Genomic DNA, 20,503 nt, shown 5'->3' on the forward strand with positions numbered 1-20,503 from the left:
CGAGGAGCGGGGCTGCGCTGCCTTCAGCCCCCATTTACTTTTACCCTTCGGGCTTGCGCTCCAGGCTTCGAGGTGTATTTTTAGATGGCGCTGGCGGTTTTGCTCTGCGACCCCGAGGAAAACCCCGTCGCTTTGTCTCGCCGGCCTTCCGCAGCGGGGCCGGGGAGGAGGGCGGCGGGTGGGCCGGCTGTGTCGGCGGCGGGCCCCGGGGCAGAGCAGTGCCGACCCCCGGCCCGCCCCGGCCAGCTGGCAGAAGTGGCAAGGGCTTGTGCCCCCGTGGGGCCACCCCACCTCAGGCCGCCGCCGAGCTCCTTGCTGTCTGCAAGCCCACGAGTGGCCAGTGGCGCTTGAAAGGCCTCAAGTGAAAGGAAAAAAAAAAAATTCAAAGGAGCTGTAGTGGTGCTTTCACCATTGTCAAGACAGGTTCTGGTGGAGGGCAGAGGCCCGTATGGCGGAGGCGAGGGGCTGAGTTATAGCTAAGAGACGTGGGGCGGCGGCGGCGGCGCTGACAGGCGGCGGGCGCGGGGGAGCGAGCCCGGCCGTCGCTGCTCGTAATTCCTGGCGCTGCCGGGCAGGGAGCCGCAGGCAGGGCCAGGCCGGCCTTCCCCAGCGGGCCCCGGTCCTCTGCAGCCCGCCGGGCAGGAGCTGGACCCTCTCTCCTCTCCCTGCCCACCCGAGTCCCCTCTTCCTGACGGGGCGTGCTCCCGGGCAGCCCCCATCACTCGGCGCTGCCATTGCTATCCAGCTTCTTCTCCCCGCAGCAGCGGCGCAGGGTGAACTCTCCGCTTCCACGACGCAATGGAACAGGCTGCCCGGGCGGGGATTCCCGGCAGGGTCCCATGTCCGTATTCCCGGCCCCGGGCAGTGCAGAGTATCAATATTCTGGCCCTGGCCACCAACCGGCCTTTCCCCGCCGGTGCCGCTGCGGTTCCGGGAAAGGTTAAACCCACCTTGTCGTTTGCTTTGTTGGGTGATGCTTCTGTGGATGGCTGGAAGCTTGCGAAAGACGCGAGGAACTGGGGGCCTGCTCGGTTATTTACTGCTGGAGCTGCTCTTTTCCATTAACGAAGATGCAGTGTCCCCATATGAGACCAGAGACAGGCAAGAGGGGATGTATCTTTCGAATTCGCACGAAAAAAAGGCTTGACGTGCACGAAACTGATGTAGACAGCACAAGTCAGCTGCATATACCATATCATCATATACCATATCATAGCCCTAAGTCGAAGCTTGTTAGTGGTTTGTTTTGAATTGCTTATAAGTTATTATTGATTTCGTTTTAAAGATGTGATCACGTGGTTAAAGAGCAGGACTTTAGAAGCAATTAAGAATCAGGCAGGAAGGTAGTGTTGGGGGAACCGAAAAGCAGTTCTGAGCTTTGCCAAATGGTAAAAAGCAGCGGGGCAGCGTGCATTTTGTCCTGTCAGTACTTTTTTTTTGTCCCTACAAAGGCAGCAGAAAGTCACCCAGCACTAGGCCACTGCGAGGGAACGCTTGGTCTAGAATCAGTTTTCGCTTTCCCATTCTTATCCCAATTTGTTCCCCAATATAGACAGAGAAACCAGAGAAGTAAAATGCTTCTCTGGAGTATGCTACAGTGAGAGATGCCAAAGAAAAAACCCTGAAGTCGAAGCTCCCAGTCCTCGGCAAAGATGTGTAAACTAATATTCAAATGTACCAGCAAGCCTGCCAGTGAATCACTGTAAGCAAAAAAATAGTTCGCAAAGACATAAAAATGCCTTGTCATAAAAGCCCTGGGATACTTTTAAAAAATATGATTCCGTTCGCCACCAAAGACCCGCCACCCGCAGCCTGTGGCCGCCCGGACGAGGCGCTGCGGAGGGGGCAGCCCTCGGTGCGGCGGGCAGGCGGAGCTCGCCCCCTCCCCTGCGCCACTCGCCGCGGCCCCGGGACGGAGGGGGGGCAGCGCTGGCCACGGGAGCCCCGCTCGGCCGTGGCGGGGTGTGCGGTGCAGCCGCAGAGCACAGAGCGCAGCCCTGCGGCCGCACACACGCGTGGGTGCCCACGGCACCGCGGCCAGCACGTCCTGCAGGGGCTGTAGCAGATCCACGCGGTGCGAACGCTGCGGGAGAGTGCAGCCAATGCAAGCACATGCACCCACGGGAAAGGGGGCTTAGTGTTATTTTAATCTAAAAAAAAAAAAAAAAAAAAAGGTGCAGCCGTGGAGTTGTACCCGTTCGAGAAGAAAAACACCCAAGGAGGCTCTTTATAAATACACCCACGGGAGGTGAGTGGCAATGTGTGCATGATGCCGTGGACCGGTCCAGGCCTCCGGACTGAGTGTCCGCGACCTGCTCGGCATTGGTCTGTGCTGGAAGAGCCCCGCGGGCGCCGCGGTAACTGCGTGCCGGCTGGAGCGCCTCACACGCGTGGGGAGATGCTTGGAGGGAGCGCAACAGGGACATCCTTCTGTCTCCGCAGCTTCCTCTCCTCTCCGCCTTACGAGGGCTCGTACTCTGTGCACCTGTAGGAAGGGTCTCAAGCAGCGGCCGGGCTCCCACGTTTCCCTTTCCCCATTCGCGCTTTCGAAGGAACAGCCCTAAAGGAAGCGGCTGCTCCGGTTGCCCGGGCGCGCTCCACTCCGCGCATTTCCCACGGCACCTCCGGCAAATGTCGCACGGAGCTCCCTCCCGGCTCCCCCTAGGCTGCTGTCGGGCTCCCTCCTGTCACCTGCATCACTTCCATCATGGGACTGCTCCCGGGCATAGCTACACCCCTCCCCCATCCCGCGATTGCCCCCCTCTTAACATGAAGGTCGTCCCCCATACGAAGTTAAAAAGCAGGAGTGTCTTCCTCCCGTGCATCTTGCTCTTCGCTCACTTCCAGGCATAAAGTTAAAATGATGGGAGTAATTGGTGGGTGGAAGATCCTAAACCAACGGGAAATGTATGGGCTTGACGACCTCTGGATAACCCAGGTACCTTGGCACAAAAAGCAAAAAAATATTTACTCACCTTGAAGTTTCTATTTTTTTAAAGCTTTTTTTTATTTATTTTGTTTTTATTTCTTAAGTCATCTTTTGAAATGGTTCACGCTCCTGTCTGAGGTTTAATTATGGTAAGCAGGAAGAGGGTGGAAGGGGAATGGGTTGATTCTTGGGGGAGGGGGTCAAAAACCAAAACACCCTAATCTCCCCAGATTGAGAAGGTGCTGGACAAAAAGGCTTTCTGTGACTCATGCACACTCTGAAATGAAGATCTGAAAAACATATACAAGCCCCAGCTTGACTGGTTTGAAAGCGATTCCAGCAATTAGGAATTAATTTAGCATGGTCAAAAGGCGATTTCACTGCAAGTTATATCAAGTTATCCAAACTTTTACAGAATTCAGGTGGTGGAAATGGGCCGCTGGGGTGGAGGTAAGGCTGCAGGAAAGAAAAACAAGGAGTGTTCAGGAAAGGCAAAAAGGGGAAGCTGTGGAGCAAGGTCTGGAGGCATGGTGAGCCCATGTTTGCAACAAAGGTCTGCTGATGTGGAGAGGGGAGGAGTGGGGAGCAGGGAATGTTTTGTTTCTCAAATGGGATTAAGTACCAAAAATGTGCTGGAGATCCTAGAGTATAGAAAGATAAGTCTCAATTAAAAATGAAATCAACGGTTTTGCTGGCTGATCAATTTTTCAGGTACAGTATGATCCTTCCCCAGTTAATGGCAGAAGACAGATTTAGCCCAGGCAGAGCTGACCCTAGGATGATGTGTGGGGCAAGAGGCACTGGGTGGATGTAGAGGGTGGAGGCAGGAATAAAGCTGGTCTTTTACACACGGGCAGGCCAACAATAAAACCATCACAGGGAGGGGCAGCTGCCCACCCTGGTGGCTCATGGCAGTGCTGGCCATGGGTTGCATCTGTGGCATGGGTCCTGTGATACCTGCCGGGCCCAGCCAGGGCTCAGGCATTGGGATTGTTCCTCATGAGCTCCACGTCAGCGTCCACCATCTCCCTCACCAGCTCCTGCAGGAAAGGAGAGAGGCAGATGAGGGCCCCAGTGCAGGGACAAATGGGCAGCATGTCAGGAATGCCCCAGAGCATAACAAGCCCCCCACAACAGCAGAAGGAGAGGCTTTGTTGGGCTGTGCCCACAGCAGTTCTGGCCCAGGCCCTGCTGTGCACTGGGGTGTCCATTGCTCCCACAGTGTCTGCTTTCTTCAAAACAAGGATCCATGCAAAGGCACTGAAAATGGTTTTTTTCAGCGTGCCCAGGTCACCACACACAGAGGTATCCCCCCTCCTTTTTTCCCTCCCTGCAAATTTGTTTTAGAGGACACGAACACCCAGCAGGTACAAAGCATGCCAGAAAGGCCACTCACATCAAACGTGACTCTCGGCTTCCAGTTCAGCTTTTGCCTGGCTTTGCTGCAGTCTCCTTGCAGAAAATCCTGTGGAAAAGAAGAGAGAGAGGCACTGCAAGGACTGTTACCTTCCCCACTCTGATGGCCTCCCCATTGCTCCTGCTTCCCTGTGAGCTGAGCATGGACTGCGCCCCACCATTGGACTCTTCCAAGGATGAACTATTTCTCTTGAAGATGCAATTTTAGTGGAAGCTCATATGCCTATTAAATCACCAGGAGGCAGCATCCTTTCACCAGGCTGTTTCAGATGGAAAGAGTTATTCTTTGTTTGTATGTACACAGAGGGTTTGAACTCCAGCCTTAAAGCCATACAACGGTGAACATTTTATAAGAAGTTATTGTACATCTTAGTCATGCTAGTGAATGAGCTGATTCAAATTCTTTTCCCCCATTTGTTTAAATAATGTAAATCACAGAGCAAACATGATAACTAGTCTCTTTCAAATAAAAACATGATCACAGACAAATGATGCTGAAAGACTGTTATGGATATGGGCAACACCAGTACATATGCAAACACCAGTAACATAAAGCTTTTGAACGTGTACATATTTTTTTCCTAGAGTATTTTGAATATCCACATGCAAATAAAAGTCTAAATATCTCATAAATGAAAAAAAAATTGCCTTGAAACCATTACTGAAATCAAGACTTTGGTCATGTTTACCTTACTGTTCAAGTATTCTTAAAAGTGCTACCACACCAAAGCAATCCCACAACCAGTTATCAAAAATAATATAACAATTAAACAAAGACAAAAGCTCCTTTAACTGATTTCTAATTGAATGCAAAACCTGACTGTATCTTTCTTTTGAATTGGAAGATAGTGTTTAAACAGTTAGCTTTTTCCAAATGTATATGTTGATTGAATAAAATATATCATCACTTCTCACAAGCTGTGTGTCTTTGTAGCAATAAATACTAACATTATATCTGTCTAAGTTTAAAGAAACCCAAACAAACCCAGCTTGATTACAGAACAACAAAGCTACGGCTGAATTCTCCTCTTGCATTTGACTTTATGGTGGTAATACAGCAGGTTTTCCAGGAAAATGCAAGGACTGCTTCCTCTCTCCCTCTTCCCCCATCTGACCAGCGGTGGAGCTAAGGAGCACCTTGTGAGTGTAGATTTTTTTTAACTTGTAATGCTGCATGCCACATTTTTCAGATGCTCTCTGTTGATCATATGTGGTTCAGGTCATGTTAACTTCCAAAATCACCTCATCCTGTAGGAAATTCTTCTTCATAATAGTGCACAAGAAAGCTAGACAGCTTGCTTCCAGGAGCAGAGGAAATCCACCAAAGGAAATATGGCAATGAAGAAGGGGATGTGAAACAAACACGACTTATTCCAGGCAGCAGTTTTACTAGTTCAGTCTTTAGGCTAAAAAACGTTTCATCCTGCCTTCAGAAGAGAGTAAACAGATGGATCAGAACAAAATGATATGAAAATATAAAAAATGCCATGATTTCCTTAAATTAGCCTAAATGATTTCCTACTGCAGCCCTGTAATGGGCTTTTTGAAACTGCAGCAGACATTTGGGGCCAAGTCATGCAAAACTGCATCAACTTGAGGGATCCCCTGGAGGGTCGTGTGCATATGGATTGCAAAATCTGGTTTGAAATGGGAAAGACGCCCACTAACTTTGATAAAATTTGGATCAGACTCTAATATGCTCATGGAGGTGTGTCTTGTATCTGGAGTTCAGTTTAATTTACATACGTGTGTGTATATATATGTGTCTGGAAACAAGGAAATCCTTCATAAAATAATAATTTCAGTATAAAAACAATTGCCTTTTATTCAGCCCTAATTCAAGCCGTTAGCTAGAAGTGAAGTGTTTTAATATCACCTAGTTTTAAGTCATAAGAGCTATATCATAAAACTTAGATTTTCATTTTTATAAATGCTGTGTAAGTAAAACTTTTACATCTATAATCTTTATCAAAAACATATTTTGAAACTAAGCCTTATCTAAGATATCGACTTCCCATTAAAAAACCAAAAAAAACTACTAGGAAGCACAAAAATGAATTGCCATGACCTGCTGTATGTAGCTGCATTCTGCTTTTGAACAGCTTGGGAGCAGTCTTTTAACTGTCGTGGACAAATGCTTTTTCTTAAAACAGATTATCTAAAAAAAAAAATTTACTTAATTCCAGCCCTTTATTCAAAGACATAAACTCTCATCTGCTGAGCAGGCCAAAATAAGGTTGGGGGTAGGCTGCAAATCAGTAAAAGGGAAGTATTTGCAGTGCGGATTATACACAGAGATCACACAAACAACTAGTATGTTGAAGCCATCTAGGTATAAAAACCCTCATATTTTTGCTTTAAAAATTTACAAGCTTTGACAATAATGCAGTAAGGGTATTAGGGCATAATCTGTGAGGAAAAAAAGAAAAAGGGAAAAACAATGGAAGATTTAATATATATGATAATACAAATTCCCCACCTGACGTGGGTTAAAAGATTTTAAGTGTCTCTCCGGAAGAAATTTGTGTCCTTTTAAGAAACATAACTTTGTTAATTTACTTGAAAACAGCATTACAGACAAAAATCTCATAGGCACTTTTAAAAAGGTTCATCTACAGAAGATACTAGGTACAGAGGCCAAATGAAACCATAATATTAACACCATATTACACCTAAACTCAAGGTATTGTTGATTCTATTCTTATTAGCCAAAGTTTCAACACTGAATGGAAATGATGACTGCAACAAAGCTATTCCTGATTAAAGGATTGTATTGCAGTCATGTTTCCTGTATTTTTCTACAAGTAGCTCATAATATTAAAACAATAAGGTAATTACAATAAAATAAGATTATAAAAAAAAAAGCTTCTCTTGGCACAGAACGACTGCTTGTTTATATTGTTCAAGTCTTTCACTGAAACCAGAGATGCATCTGTCAAGTTTTCAAAAGGGAAAAAAATCCACAAACAACCCCATAATCCAGAAAAAAAAACCCCTCTACTATATTCATCATTAAAGTGTATTAATTTTTCAATACCAGGGCATCACTTTCTGGAACTACAGCCAGATCAGAAAGTGAAGAAAGATCAGATTCCCCTGGAGAAATCATGGGTTTTAATCTTTTTGGGGGGTAGGAGGGTGTGGGGTGGTTTTGTGAAATGGGGGGTGGTTCTTGAAAAACAGCTGCTGCTGAATATAAACTGCCCCATATCCCTGTTCCTGATGGAAAAGCACCTGATGAAATGACACCACTTCATTTTTGTATTCCTGCAGGATTACTTTCTCTGTGCCATTGTGCTTTACATACTGACAGGAAAAGAAAGCCCTTTGACTCCCTGAAAACTCTGAGGGTTTAGATACTGAGCTAAGAATTTCTATAACCCTGAAAACACTGATTAAGGCTTTCTGTTGTTTTTGCAGCACTCAGATCATGAACATAAAATCAAGTCTTTGCTTTCAGTTATCCATTTTGTAAGGAGCAAGTCCTTTTTTTCCATGCAAGCAGTTAACATAAGTGACTAGTAATGACAAGTTTTAACGGCACTCTAAGAGTCAGAAACAATATCCAGGTAAATATTTAAAGGGAAGGAAGATGGAAAAGATAGCAGTCAAATTCTCTGTTGCCACTTAATATGAGCGAGTAAATTCTACAGCTTTATATGCAGCTCACTGTCATGTGACTGCCTCTGAGAGAACAGAATAACTTTCTATATTGTGAGTTTTTCTGTTTTACATTTTCTGCAATTGAGGCTGTGTAACTGTGTGTAGAAAATACCCCATTATTACTAAATTTGCTTTTGTGATTATTCAATTTTGTTGTCCAAATGTACACACACAAACGCATACAGATAAGCAGCAAGAAATTTGTTATTCAATACGGTAAGGCATTTTAAAAATTGGTTTTTAAACCATGAGACAAAAATGTTAAATATTTTAATGTAAATATCACATTTCCCAAGCTCTTGTTCCGAGTATCATTGTGACTCCTATTTTGTCTTGTGCAGTGATTGATCTCGTTTCACTGTGCATTGTATCACTGTCTCATTCAATTAACTTTAACTGAAAAGTTAAAGCCTCAAGACAACATAGGAAAAAGGAGATAGTGCGGCCTGAAAGAAGGCCAAGGCTTCATTTATTACTACAGCTCGGTTGATTCCCTTTCAAATGTGCCTTTGCTGAAGCCAGCACAGAGTGCCAGCTTTTGCTTTCTCTTCCACTAGAATAAAACTGAGATCAAGTCCTCAATAAAACACCTGTGATGGAATTGTGCCCAACTCTGCTTGCTGAAGCACAGACAAGGGTTTACCTCTAAAAATAAACAAACTTGATCTAAGCACACAACAGTATAACTGCATCTGAAAAGCAGCCAGGGTTACGTTCACAATCAGCACCACGGCTTGGAAGATGATTTGTTACCTCAGGGCTCCCGTAAGCAAAGAGCACTGACCCAGCTTGGTGGAGGCTCTGGCGTGCACTTGTCTTGCACTTTTTTGCTAAAGATGTTTTTTCAAAAAGGATTTCAAGAACAGAGGGGCTAAAGTTTCCTGCAAGCCCCACTAGTGTTTTATTTCCCTTCTTTTCTTCTTAAACACATCACCTTTTTCTTTAACATATCCCATTAAAAAAACTCCAAAATAAACATAGATACTTGATGAGACTGCAGTTTTGTGTCTTCATCATTATCATAGAATCCTAGCATGGTTTGGGTTGGAATGCACCTTTAAGTTCGTACAGTCCAACCTTTCTGCACTGAGTAGGGACATCTCCGACTAGGTCAGCTACTCAGAGCCCCATCCAACCTGGCCTTGAAGTTTCCAGGGATGGGGCATCTTCCACCTCTCCGGACAATCTGTTTCAGTGTTTCACCACTCTCACAATAAAAAGTTTCTGCCTTATATTTGTCTAAATCTGCCCTCTTTAAGTTGAAAACTATTTTTCTATTACCCTTTGTCCTATCACAACAGGCCCTACTAAAAATTTATATCACAGTAAAGTATATACTAACATTTATCTTGTGAAATAATCTCCCCTTTGTGTGCTTCTTGAAGAATTTTACATAGCATTTTTTTAAAGAGGGTTCAAGTAGTAAATCTCAGTAGTAACTCCAGCCCCACAGTACATATGTGGATCTGCTGCAGCTTATTGCTTGGAGAATAGCCCTGTTGAAGTGTTGCAAACACATCAGGAGACTGCATGCATTGCTCACTAGGCAGTTCTTTCACCATCAACCTTATCCCCCATTCCCTAGTGTTCTGCCACACTTGCCACCAGGCCCAGGGATGTTGTACCTTAACCCAGATGCAACTTTGGAAAACAGCTACTGTGACTTCTTCTGAGCACTCTGTTAACAAAAGTAGAAATATCTCACTAAACCAGAGCTGTAGAGCCTGTAAACCTGAGCCTTACTGGTGCAAAATTCAACGCATGGCTCAGCTGAGCTTGGATCAAACCCCAGAAGGAGTCACAGTAATGAGCACTGTGTGCTCCTCTGCGTGTTCTTCTGGAGATCCACGGGACAGAGAACACTGGCTTGGCTTCTTTGCAAAGGGCAGTATTTGTTATAATATCTATAGTAACAGGGATGAAAACCCTGTATAATTATAAAACAAGAGACTCCTATCTCCATAGTAAATGTGAGGAGACTGAAGATAAAACATATCGAAAAGCGAAGCCCAAGTCTAACAAGGAGCAGAGTAAACATCTCCAGGAATTTAAGATGAGCCAAAATGTGTTGTCGCTCAGTTTTCATTTTTTTCTTTCCACTGTTCTTAGAAAAGCAAAGTTGTGGAGCAGTTGGGGTACCAAGGGAATAGAAGAATGTCAGTGAATTTGGTTCCTGATCTAAATTTGTTTTAATGCAGCATGAACAGACTGCTTTCCACTCTTGGGTCAGCAGTCTTTTGCAGAAAGGCAGTATTGTTCGCAAAGAACCACAGGAAAAGGCAAAAGGCAAAAGCAACCAATAGGCTGAAACTCACATATAACTAAATGCCATTGAAAATAAGAGGCATAATGTTTTTTTTCCCCAGCATGTTTTCCTATGCAAATCCACTCCCTATTCAGAAAGTTTAATCTTTACTAAAACCATGTTGAGGAGGAAGGGAAAGGGAAAGAATGACTTGAGGAAAGGACCGATTCTGCGCGGCTCTCAGCCCCTGTACATGCGATGGACCTTGGCAGGCTGCGAGTGCTGAGCATCTTTAGGGTATGGTCTTATCTGGGACTCTCCTGTACTCCAGCAATAAGGTATCAACATAAACCACACGGTCAATAAAACCTGAGCACGACCTTCGCTTTTCCGCCAGGAACCAGGGGCGTTAGAACAGCGGCTTTTTATCTTATCAGTTTGATAATCTTTAATTTGACCAGCTTCCAAAGGGTTAAGGCAAATGAACTCGGAACAGCAATAAACATTAGGGCGATAATAACAGTAATGGAGCTCCTCTCCCTCCTCCTCCTCCTCTTCCCTTCCCTCCCCTGCGCCTTTTCCACTCCGCCGCTGCCTATCAGCCCCAACCGAAGCCGAAGCCAGACCTCTCTTTCAATGACAGGGGGTGATAAGAGACTCGGAGAAAACAGCAAGCTGTCTGCTCTGCTCAGGAAGTCGGGGACGGGTGGTATTGTCCATCAGCGGGGCCGGAGCCGGGAACAATGCTCCGCTCCGGGGAAACGGGCTCACTCAGCGCCGGCGCTGGCAGCCCCGCCGCCGGCACAGATAAAGCAGCCGGGCAGGGCGAGCTGGCCCCCGTGCCTCCGGCCCCGAATCGCCGAGCTGCAGGCCGTGCCCCCGCTCTCGGCACCGGGGCAAGCGAGCCCCTCGCAGGGCTGAGCATTACTCAGATCTGTCCTTTCGCCAAGCGAAGCCTGAGAAAACATCTTGGCCAGTGCCGTCCCTCGAGCCAGATAAAATTCCTCCCGAATTACAGCCCGATATCCCCGAAGCCAGTGCTGAATTTCACTCGCTTTGGATCCGGAGCTGAGCCCGCTCATCAGGAGCCGTCCCGCACAGCTCTGAGCCAGCGCATCCCGCTGCAAGCGGGACCGTGGCTGCTTCTCAGGCTGCCATGCATGAGGCAGTCCCGAGAGTGCTCCCCCCGCCGCAGGGAAAGCCCTGCTGCCGCAAACAGCAAAATTCCTGCAGCTGGCTGCACTCAGGCGGGTGCTTCCCTCCCTCCTAGTTTGCCCCGAGGCCCAATTCTGCACGCCTGGGAAGACCTGGAAATTATAAGCCTGGATGTAAGAGCAATTGTAACCTCAGCTCATGGCTCTGCAAAGCGCCAAAGAAGCTTCCGAATGGCAAGATCATTCCTAGTCCACAGGAATCTTCTCCTAAATAAGCAGGGAACTTCTGGAGGAGAGGAAGAAAATCAAACCCACTCCATTTGCCATACACAGACCATAATTATGATAGTTCAAGTATTAGGGCTGGACACAATCCCAGAATCAGATAAAGGTTTGGATTGGGAGGGACATTAAAGATCACTTAGTTCCAGCCCCCCTGCCATGGGCAGGAACACCTTCCATTAGACCAGGTTGCTCAGAGCCCCATCCAACCTGGCCTGGAACACTTCCAGGGATGGGGTATCCACTGCTTTTCTGCAACCTGTTCCAGGGCTTCCCCACCCTCACAGTAAAAAATTTCTTCCTCTTACAGTTTAAAGCAATTTCCCCTTGTCCTCTGACTACATACGTTTGTATAAAGTCCCTCTCCAGCTCTCTTGTAGGTCCCCGTAGGTACTGGAAGGCTGCTCCGTTTCCATCTTCTTTTCTCTAGGCTGAACAACCTCAAGTCTCTCAGCCTGCCTTCATAGGAGGTGTGCTCCAGCCCTCTGACCATCTTTCCAGCCCTCCTCTGGCCTTGCTCCAGCAGAAATCCTTCCTTTCTGGTATATTGTATCATGTCACCCAAACACACACATCACAGATAAAATCTTTAGCATGTTTGCTAAAATGCAAACTAATAATGATCAAAGCAAGATTTTCCTACTCTTATAATAAAATACAAATGCTCTTTGCAAATGCTGGTTATAGGCAGTACCACTCCCACTGACTTCCACTGCCCTGTAGCCTGGCAGCTGATGTGTGAGCTAACCATTCCATGTTTCAAACTAACCTGGGCATTAAGGGGTGTCTGAATAACATGAATTTTACATGACACGGGTTAGAAGTATTTTTGAATTTTCCTTTCAGAGCACAGGTTTGGAGTAGCTTGTATAAGAGCACGTTTCTTCAGGCTCCCTGGATAAATGTGTCACCTGTACATCACTAAAAATGGAGATCAGCTGTAGTATAGGAAAAGAACATGTTTCATATTTTTCACTGGTACCTTCAAGTCCTGCTTTTGCTAACTATTCAATGTGTTTTCTTCTTGTTTTACCTGTTCTCCACTCTGACAACTATTTTGCAGGGGGAGTAAGATAATAATTTCCTCATCATATGTGGTTTTATTGTTGCATTATGTATGTTTAGGTGAGGACATGATACCTTTAAAATTTTTACATGTAATTCTCACAATTTTTTTTTTAAATCCACTCTGATTAGTTTTCTCATAATTCCCTACTCTTCACGTTTTCTGCAAAAACCAGGAAATCACTTTGTGAAGTTGTTTGGTTTCAGCTGGGTTTATTGTGCAGGAATGAATGTCTTTTTCAGCTGTCTTTGCTGACTGACATGTCAAGATGAATAGGAAAACTGATAACCTCAGCAATCCATGCTGCGGTCCTACTTAATTTCTTCTCTTCTTCCACTAAAAAATACATAATTTATAGCAAGTTGTATTGAATATGTAAACAAATTCAGTTATCATATTATGCATTGACTTTTACAGCATTAAGTAGCAATTTAATTAATGCAGATCTATGAACTCAGGATATTACTTCTTCATAGAATTATTCTTTTTCTTTTACAGCATGCATTGTTTGTGGTGATTTTGCTACCCCTGGACATTCACATTTCTGAAAAAAATCATGGCCTTTTGTTATGTTAACACCAAAATGATATTAAAATATTTTTCAGAATGACGTGCTGTTATATTTGCCCTAGTAAAAATATTAATTTATTCAAAATGGAATTTTTCATCTAAGGAACATGCAATTGAAAAATTCTAATTAAATCACCTATAACGGCAGTTGCTGTCTATGCCCTTTTCTCACCTCACCACCTGAAGCTGGGCAGGAGAGATGACACCCCCTTCCTTAACTCTTACAGTGTTACATGAAGCTCTGTCCCTCTGAAGATTGTGGTAAGACTTGGGGGAAGAGGACACAGAGGAGGTGGATATTTCTCTCTTCCTGTCTTCCTCCCTCCCTGCTATGGATTAACTGGTACATAAGAGTTATCATGGAGGATGTTCAGTCATTTCTCATTGTTTGAAAAGAAATTGTAAAATACTCCCTCCCTGCAGTATGGGGGATGAAGAAGGGAGCTGCTGCTTCTCTGGACAAAGTCACAATCCGCCTTTTACTGCTGGCTGTTTTTTAGAAGTAGCCTCCCTCTACACAGTCATAAACCCAACCTAATTTATGGGATGCATCACCTTATCCCCCACCACTCACTGCATTCCAATTTCTCAATAAAACCCCCATCTGATTTGAAAATCCTTTTCAAGACAAAATATCTGGAGAGAGTTTAAGCTGTGAAAAGCTTAAAAGGAGCTCAAGAATTGAGATCTTTTTACTCAAGGGGGAAAAAATTCCAAGTCCCCATATGGAGGGGACTCGGAACATTATACTGTGGGGCTCCTGTCAGCAAAAATGAATCTATCCTTGCCTGAATACAGTTACAAGACAAGCAAGAGTCCACAAAAGGGTTAAAATAAAACAAGGTAGAATAATTTCTGATGCTGAGTATGTCCCAAATGTATTCTCCTGTGCACTTCATAGAGAAGGAAGTCCAAGCAGTGGCCTTTCACATGACATCATAAAAGCCTAATTTATCACCAGCCACCAAACATCTAGAAAATCATAACATCCTTTCAGGAAAACCATGTGCAAGATAATCAGACTTGCTTTGATGAAAGATTTAGTGCTTGAGTCCAAGTGGGACACTACAAAGAAGAACCCTTTGCAGGTAGTAGCACACAACAATGCATGTCACATTTAATGGTTCAAACTCACACTTTATTCATTAAAAAGCTTATGCATTTCCTGGCCATAAACAAACATTGTTTTACTCTGCATGTGTGTTCAACCAAACCTGTTAAGATAAAACACTGGCCACTGGTCAAGCCCAGGCAAGGTAGACAGCTGAATATATCTTTTACAGATGAAACACATACTACAGCTGCAAATAAAGGCACTGTGCTCCCCATTCCCTCCTCTCACATTCCCTTGCAAGTGTGTTATGGATGTGGGCTGAGTATTGCCACAGCTTGTCATAGCTTTTGAAAGGATAAAGTCCTCCAAGCACACTCAGCATCACAGCTACGCTCAACTGAGGGGTGCATTCCCCCTAACAAATTCCAAAGCATTCTGCCAAAGACCTTGTCTCTCTCTATCCAAGGTTCTCACTGTTCTGCCTCATCAGTTTTTGGTGACTGGTGTAACCTGACTGTCTTGATGGAAAAATACTGCTCAGCAAGCAGTATATTGCCGTAAAATCAATTGGTTTCACATTCGCAAATGAAATCAAACAAGTCTGCTGTTTGTGTTGATTAGGCAGACAAAACAGAGCACAAAGCAATTAATGAATGGCTGCAAATACCGACTACGTGGTGCTCAAGACTTCTTTTTGACTGTAATGTAAGTTTGTTGATGTGTATTTAAAGATGCACAGATTCCAATTGCTATGCAGTTCACTGATCCTGCTGCTTAATAATCTGACCCTTAGGCTCCTGCTAGTCAATGGCCACAGGTTCTTCTGGTCTGACTGGAAAAATAACCGGATTTTCCACAGCATTCTTGGTAGTTTGTTGTTGTATATTCTCTGATCTTCGTTAATAAAAATAACTTCCTATTACATTTCCTGCACAGGAAAGCCTGGGAAAAAAATATCATAGTTTTTCCTATGACATCTTTCACTTTCAGAACAGACATTAAACTCCCCACACAATCTTCCAATAAATCAATAAAATGAATAGAACGAACTTATTTTCTTCTTAAAGACCAGTATTTTGTTTTCTTCCATCTTTCCCTTACCTTGGCATTTAATTTCTCTCACTTTTTTTCTTGCTTAAATATTTCCCACGTTTTGGTGAAGTTATTTTCCTGTAAAATCCCATTTATCTCTTTTTGTTGCAAGGCATATTTCTTTCCTAATTTGATGTGTCTCATAGTCTTTCTCTTTCATGCAAGCTTGTCCCATTTCTCTTTTGAGCATCAATCTCCTGTTCACAAACAACATCTTAAACCTGGCATTACTTTCCTATCTCTCCTTCATCCTCAAAACATGCTACTTCACACTGAGATTTTGTTCTCTTCTCATTTCTACTACAGTATAGAAATGAGTATATAGTACATAAAATATGAGTATATAGTATAGAAAATCTTTTCACTTGAATAATTTTTCAATTTCTTTTCTCTCTGTATCATCACAGATTTGTTCCTTTTTCTTTTCCAGTGGTACTCCTTTGCACACCAGCTTTCTCTTCCCTCAGGATTTTGTGTGGAATATTGCAGGGTTCTGGAGGACAATTCATATTGCCAGTAACACAGCAGAGATTTGCTGACAGGGCTGAAACTATGTCGAAATAAGTTTTAAAGAAGCAACAAGATACCCTAAAGCTCACAGTGCTAGTGTAAGTAGGGGTAAAAAGCAGATACATTGACTGCTATTACTATTCACAGTAGCTGCCTATAAAATTCCACAGATTTGGCATCGCATTAGCCATATACACTTTAAAAGCATGGTTAATATGCTCTGCTTCTTCTGCTTCTTTCCAAAGCATCACCAAATGCATATACCACTTCTTGAAATATGCCCTCTCAATGACCTTCTTCTCTTAAATACTTTCAACTAAAGAAGAAAGGAATTTTGGATCTGTTACCAAAAACTTCTTCATTACTTCACCCTGCAGCAGTCAAACATGAAAAACTTCATTACAGAAGGAAAACAGTTTGCATTTTCTTCTGGTCCTGCCCTACTTACCAAACCTTCTCTAGTTCCACAATTAAAAAGCAAGCAAACTCTTCAGGCATATACAGCAGCAGGCATGGGCTCAGAAGACGCCAATGTTTTCACCTGTATAATGTTTAAAATGTGAGATGCCTCATCAATCACTTGACTCCTTTGCAAGGAAAGTGTCTCTTGAGACCACTCACACAGGAATCATTTATTGCCAAGTTTCAATGTGAAAGACAGAGCTGTTCCTCAGACAAGCAATCCTATTTTTCATTCATATTTTGGCAGGGCAGAGATGCCAGGTATGGGTCCCATTATGCATTGCACAAACACAGAAATGGCAGCCCTTTCTCCAAAAATTTATCAAAGTCAAATATCACCTCCTGGAATATTCTGTTAGAATTCATCTACAGCTCTCATCTCCTTTTCAGTGCAGGCCACCAGTGAAACCTTCTGGTTTGATTTACTTTCTTTGACGTATTCCAGTGTAACAGCAATACATGAACACACAAAGCCATGAATTACAGAATTTACATGTCTCTACTGAGAATCTCAAAAGCAGCTGAAGTAAGCTAGATAAACATCTTGGCAGCTTCATTCCACTTATAACCTGAACAAGACTTCAACTAGATGTATTACCATTTAGACAACACAGAACTGCTTCACAGCAGCACAGCAGTGACAATGAAGGACCACCAGAGAAGATACAGATTTTATGTAATTAAGCAACAGTAATGACATTACAATGGGAAGAAAGCTCTGTCACCCTCATCTTATGAAGCTAGGAGGCAGAATGACTTAGGTACTTGAACATAACCTTGGAATGAGAGGAAGGAACAAGATGAGAACTCAGGCTATATTCCACCATTTCCTTCTGATATATAGTTTACTACAGATGAAGAAGCCAAACATTCACATCACACTGTAACTGGCACAATTTGCCCCGTGTAAGTCCTTGCCATTGATTTGTAGTGAGCAACCCCCATAAGCAAACTGCTCCAAGGATGAGTGATCATACAGCACCATGATTCAGCAGGTGACTTATTTAACCACATATTTATCATTTGTCTACAGTTTCGCTTCTATTTCTGCCCCTGGATTTTCGTTTAGAGTGTCTTTCACATAAAACCAAATACTCATCCTAGCAATACCAAAAAATTACCATTGCTTCCTCAACTTTTCCACCCCAGGCTGCTACGATTGACTTGAGAGTAACAGAACTTATGTGTTTATTGGCTTGTCTTTTTCGCTTTAAAGACTTAATTTTCAGATGGAAAACACCTAAATAGACCAACTGAAACAGTATACATTTTCACTGCATATACTGCAGTCAAGGCCCACAGACCTACTATTCCAGGCAGTGACCTGAGAGAGCTCTCGCTTTTCACAGCATCTTTTGGCATAATATATATTTAAATATTAACAGTCAGGATCATTTTCATCAACATGAGAAAAAAAGAAGTTCAGATCTAATCAAGAGACAGCTGTCTCCTGACACTGCCTGCTCTATGCTTGCTTGAGCACGTAGGCAGAAGCTGGCACTTCCACAGCTTGATCATTACTACTGCTCTTCAAATTATGCCTGTCACACAGGTTAGGAAAACATGAGTAATTAAACATAAACAGCGTCATAAAATAATAGTAAGAAAAAAATTAATAATCATCCGAATGAGTGTTTGGGGCAACTCCCTACAGCACCTTGGATTTCTGCCCCTTCTGCTCAGACAGTTTTCCTCTGTGTACTTTTTAATTATTTCCTTCATGAGTCCTTTAAGGCAAAGAGGTTTGTACAGGCGGGAAAAAAAACACGTACTAGAACCGATGAGAACAGTGATATGCAAAAAAGAGAAACGCCAATTAAGTATTCCTCAACTACTGCAGCCTGACTCTGAATTGCTTATGGTAAGGACTTATGCCTCACTATGAAACTGATAGTTTGAGATGCATGGATTTTAAAGGATTTTAAATGCAAAATTTCAGGAGCTGCTTGTTCCTTATTTGAGCCATGCACTACAGCTGGTCACCTGGTGCAGTATCTATCTTCTGGCCCATCAGCTCCTTATACCAAGTTCAGCATTTAAAGTGTATGGAGGTCAACGCAGAAATTCTTCAGTCCTGCAGCCTTGGCAGTACATGTAGATGTATGCTGCTTTTTGCCCGAATAGTCAACAACCAAACTAATTCCTAGCTCAGTTCTCTTACAAAACCAGCATAAAACAACAAAACAATAAAGACTGAGACTTTGGACCATGTTATTAACAGCCCTAAGCAGGCTGTTGTAGCCTATTTTAGTGCACATAGTTACTGGAACTGAGCATGCAATTCTGGTAATTGCATATAAAAATGACCAGCTACATGAGTAACGGGACATTTGTCATCTGCAATTCTTTCTGTGTAGGAACTCTGTGATCCTTCATGATAGCAGACATGCAAATGCTATGTAAGAGCAGTACTGTTTCCAGCTGCTTTACATCCAGAATAGTTATTCACATATTTAACTAGAAGGTGCAACCAACTTGATTTACTCCCACTTGGTCTGTGTTTTGCATGGGTATGAATTAGACAAAATACAATGTAGGGAAGACTCGTGCCTGTCTACATAAGAAGAAAAATAAGTTTAGCAACAAACATACACATTCAAATTCACATATTAAGAGAACATTTAGAGATAGTTGTTGTTCTCATTAGGTAATTTTTGCTCATCTGTGTGCCTCAAGTTACGTATTTTGATACAAATTTCAGTATCTCTCTGAAATAAAGTTCCTCCTACAAACCTGAAGTGTTTCAACTTCTATATTCAAGGCTGAAATTGCTTAACTGACCTCATCAGAGGTACTAACTAGCCTACTAAAAGTATGCTAGCAATTCCATACACCTGCTCACCCTATCTAACAGAATCTTTTTTGGGAAAATTGCTATTTCTGGGGAAGAGGGACTTGCACATTCTCATGCAATCTCCCACGGAAATCTTCAGGAGCCTGGCCAAGATGTGGCTGAGTGGGCTAAATACAGCCCAGGTTTGTAATGCTCATCATCACTGCTGGTAGCATCCCACCAGGCTAAACTCATAAATTTGACAGTAGGAAGAAATGAACTGTCCCCATGTGCCATTATTCTTGCTCTTTATATGTCTGCTTGATTTAGTCCTTTTTCCACTAACGTGATGTAAAGACTACTAAACTCAAAAGCAGATTCTCTCCTTGGCTTCAGAGCTTGCTTTAAGCACTTTCCTTCTCATAGCATAGGAGGCATATCCAACTTGGGTCCTCCTTGGAACGAGCGTTGTTGGATATTCCCAGTATCTCCAATTGTGGTTGTTTCAATCTTCCATTTGATGTTTTTCTACTACATTTCTTCCATTTCACCATTACCTTCCTCCCCATCACCTTAAAGGCTCCATCCACTGTCCTCCTACTTCTCAGCTCAGTGCAATCCCCATCTTATGCTTTCCTAAGTCTTTTCTACCTTTGACACATGTGAATATACTTCAATCTTTGGTCACATCTCTGAAGATGATGTTCAGTTAAATTGGCTCCCTTCACTAATCAGATTTACAGCAGAGTTTGCTTGCCAGGACGGGGGAAAATAACACTCAGATTCATTAATTAAGATATAATAAACCTCATGTAGCATTTAGCAATGTGTCATATGTGGCAATTGGAAAAAAAAAAAAGGTAGATGAAACTAGAGGAGACCCTCTGGCTCATTTATGGACTCAAAATATTTCTGGGAAGGTCACAAATCTCCAAGATATCTCCTCAAATTAGATTTTGCACTTGGATTTCTAATTTAGCTGAAAGATGTGTAAAAACACATGCAGCCAGACAGCTCCTTGGCTATACATCTAAGGAAGCTCAAAGCATAAGTTATTACTTCCAAAGTCAATTGTAACTTATGCTCACTAAATTGGCTCCAGACCCACCCTTTTCAGACAGTAGTATAGGAATAATTTATTCTTCTGGTGAAAAGCACCCATTTTAGCTAAACCACACCCCCATCTGGGAGCCTCACCAGCAGAAGTGCCAAAGGCAGAGGGATTCAGAGGTGCAAAGGGCTATTGGAGGCTGGTGGAACAGGGCTGAATAAAGCCCAGTATGTAAT

General features: G+C 43.4%; 1 protein-coding gene across 1 annotated transcript in view; it reads right to left on the reverse strand.

Moving 5' to 3' along the window:
* Positions 1–2,976: 2,976 nt before the first annotated feature.
* GMDS (GDP-mannose 4,6-dehydratase) overlaps positions 2,977–20,503 on the reverse strand; it is a 404,327-nt gene continuing 386,800 nt past the window's right edge. The window contains exons 10-11 of the mRNA XM_014872447.2: positions 4,326–4,394; positions 2,977–3,969 (exon numbers count right to left, since the gene is read on the reverse strand). Of these exons, the coding sequence (XP_014727933.1) occupies positions 3,907–3,969; positions 4,326–4,394 (132 nt within the window). The 3' untranslated portion in view covers positions 2,977–3,906. The remainder of the gene's footprint in view (positions 3,970–4,325; positions 4,395–20,503) is intronic.

Source organism: Sturnus vulgaris, chromosome 1 (genome assembly GCF_052056855.1).
Source record: "Sturnus vulgaris isolate bStuVul1 chromosome 1, bStuVul1.hap1, whole genome shotgun sequence".
Classification (NCBI taxonomy): Eukaryota; Metazoa; Chordata; class Aves; order Passeriformes; family Sturnidae; genus Sturnus; species Sturnus vulgaris.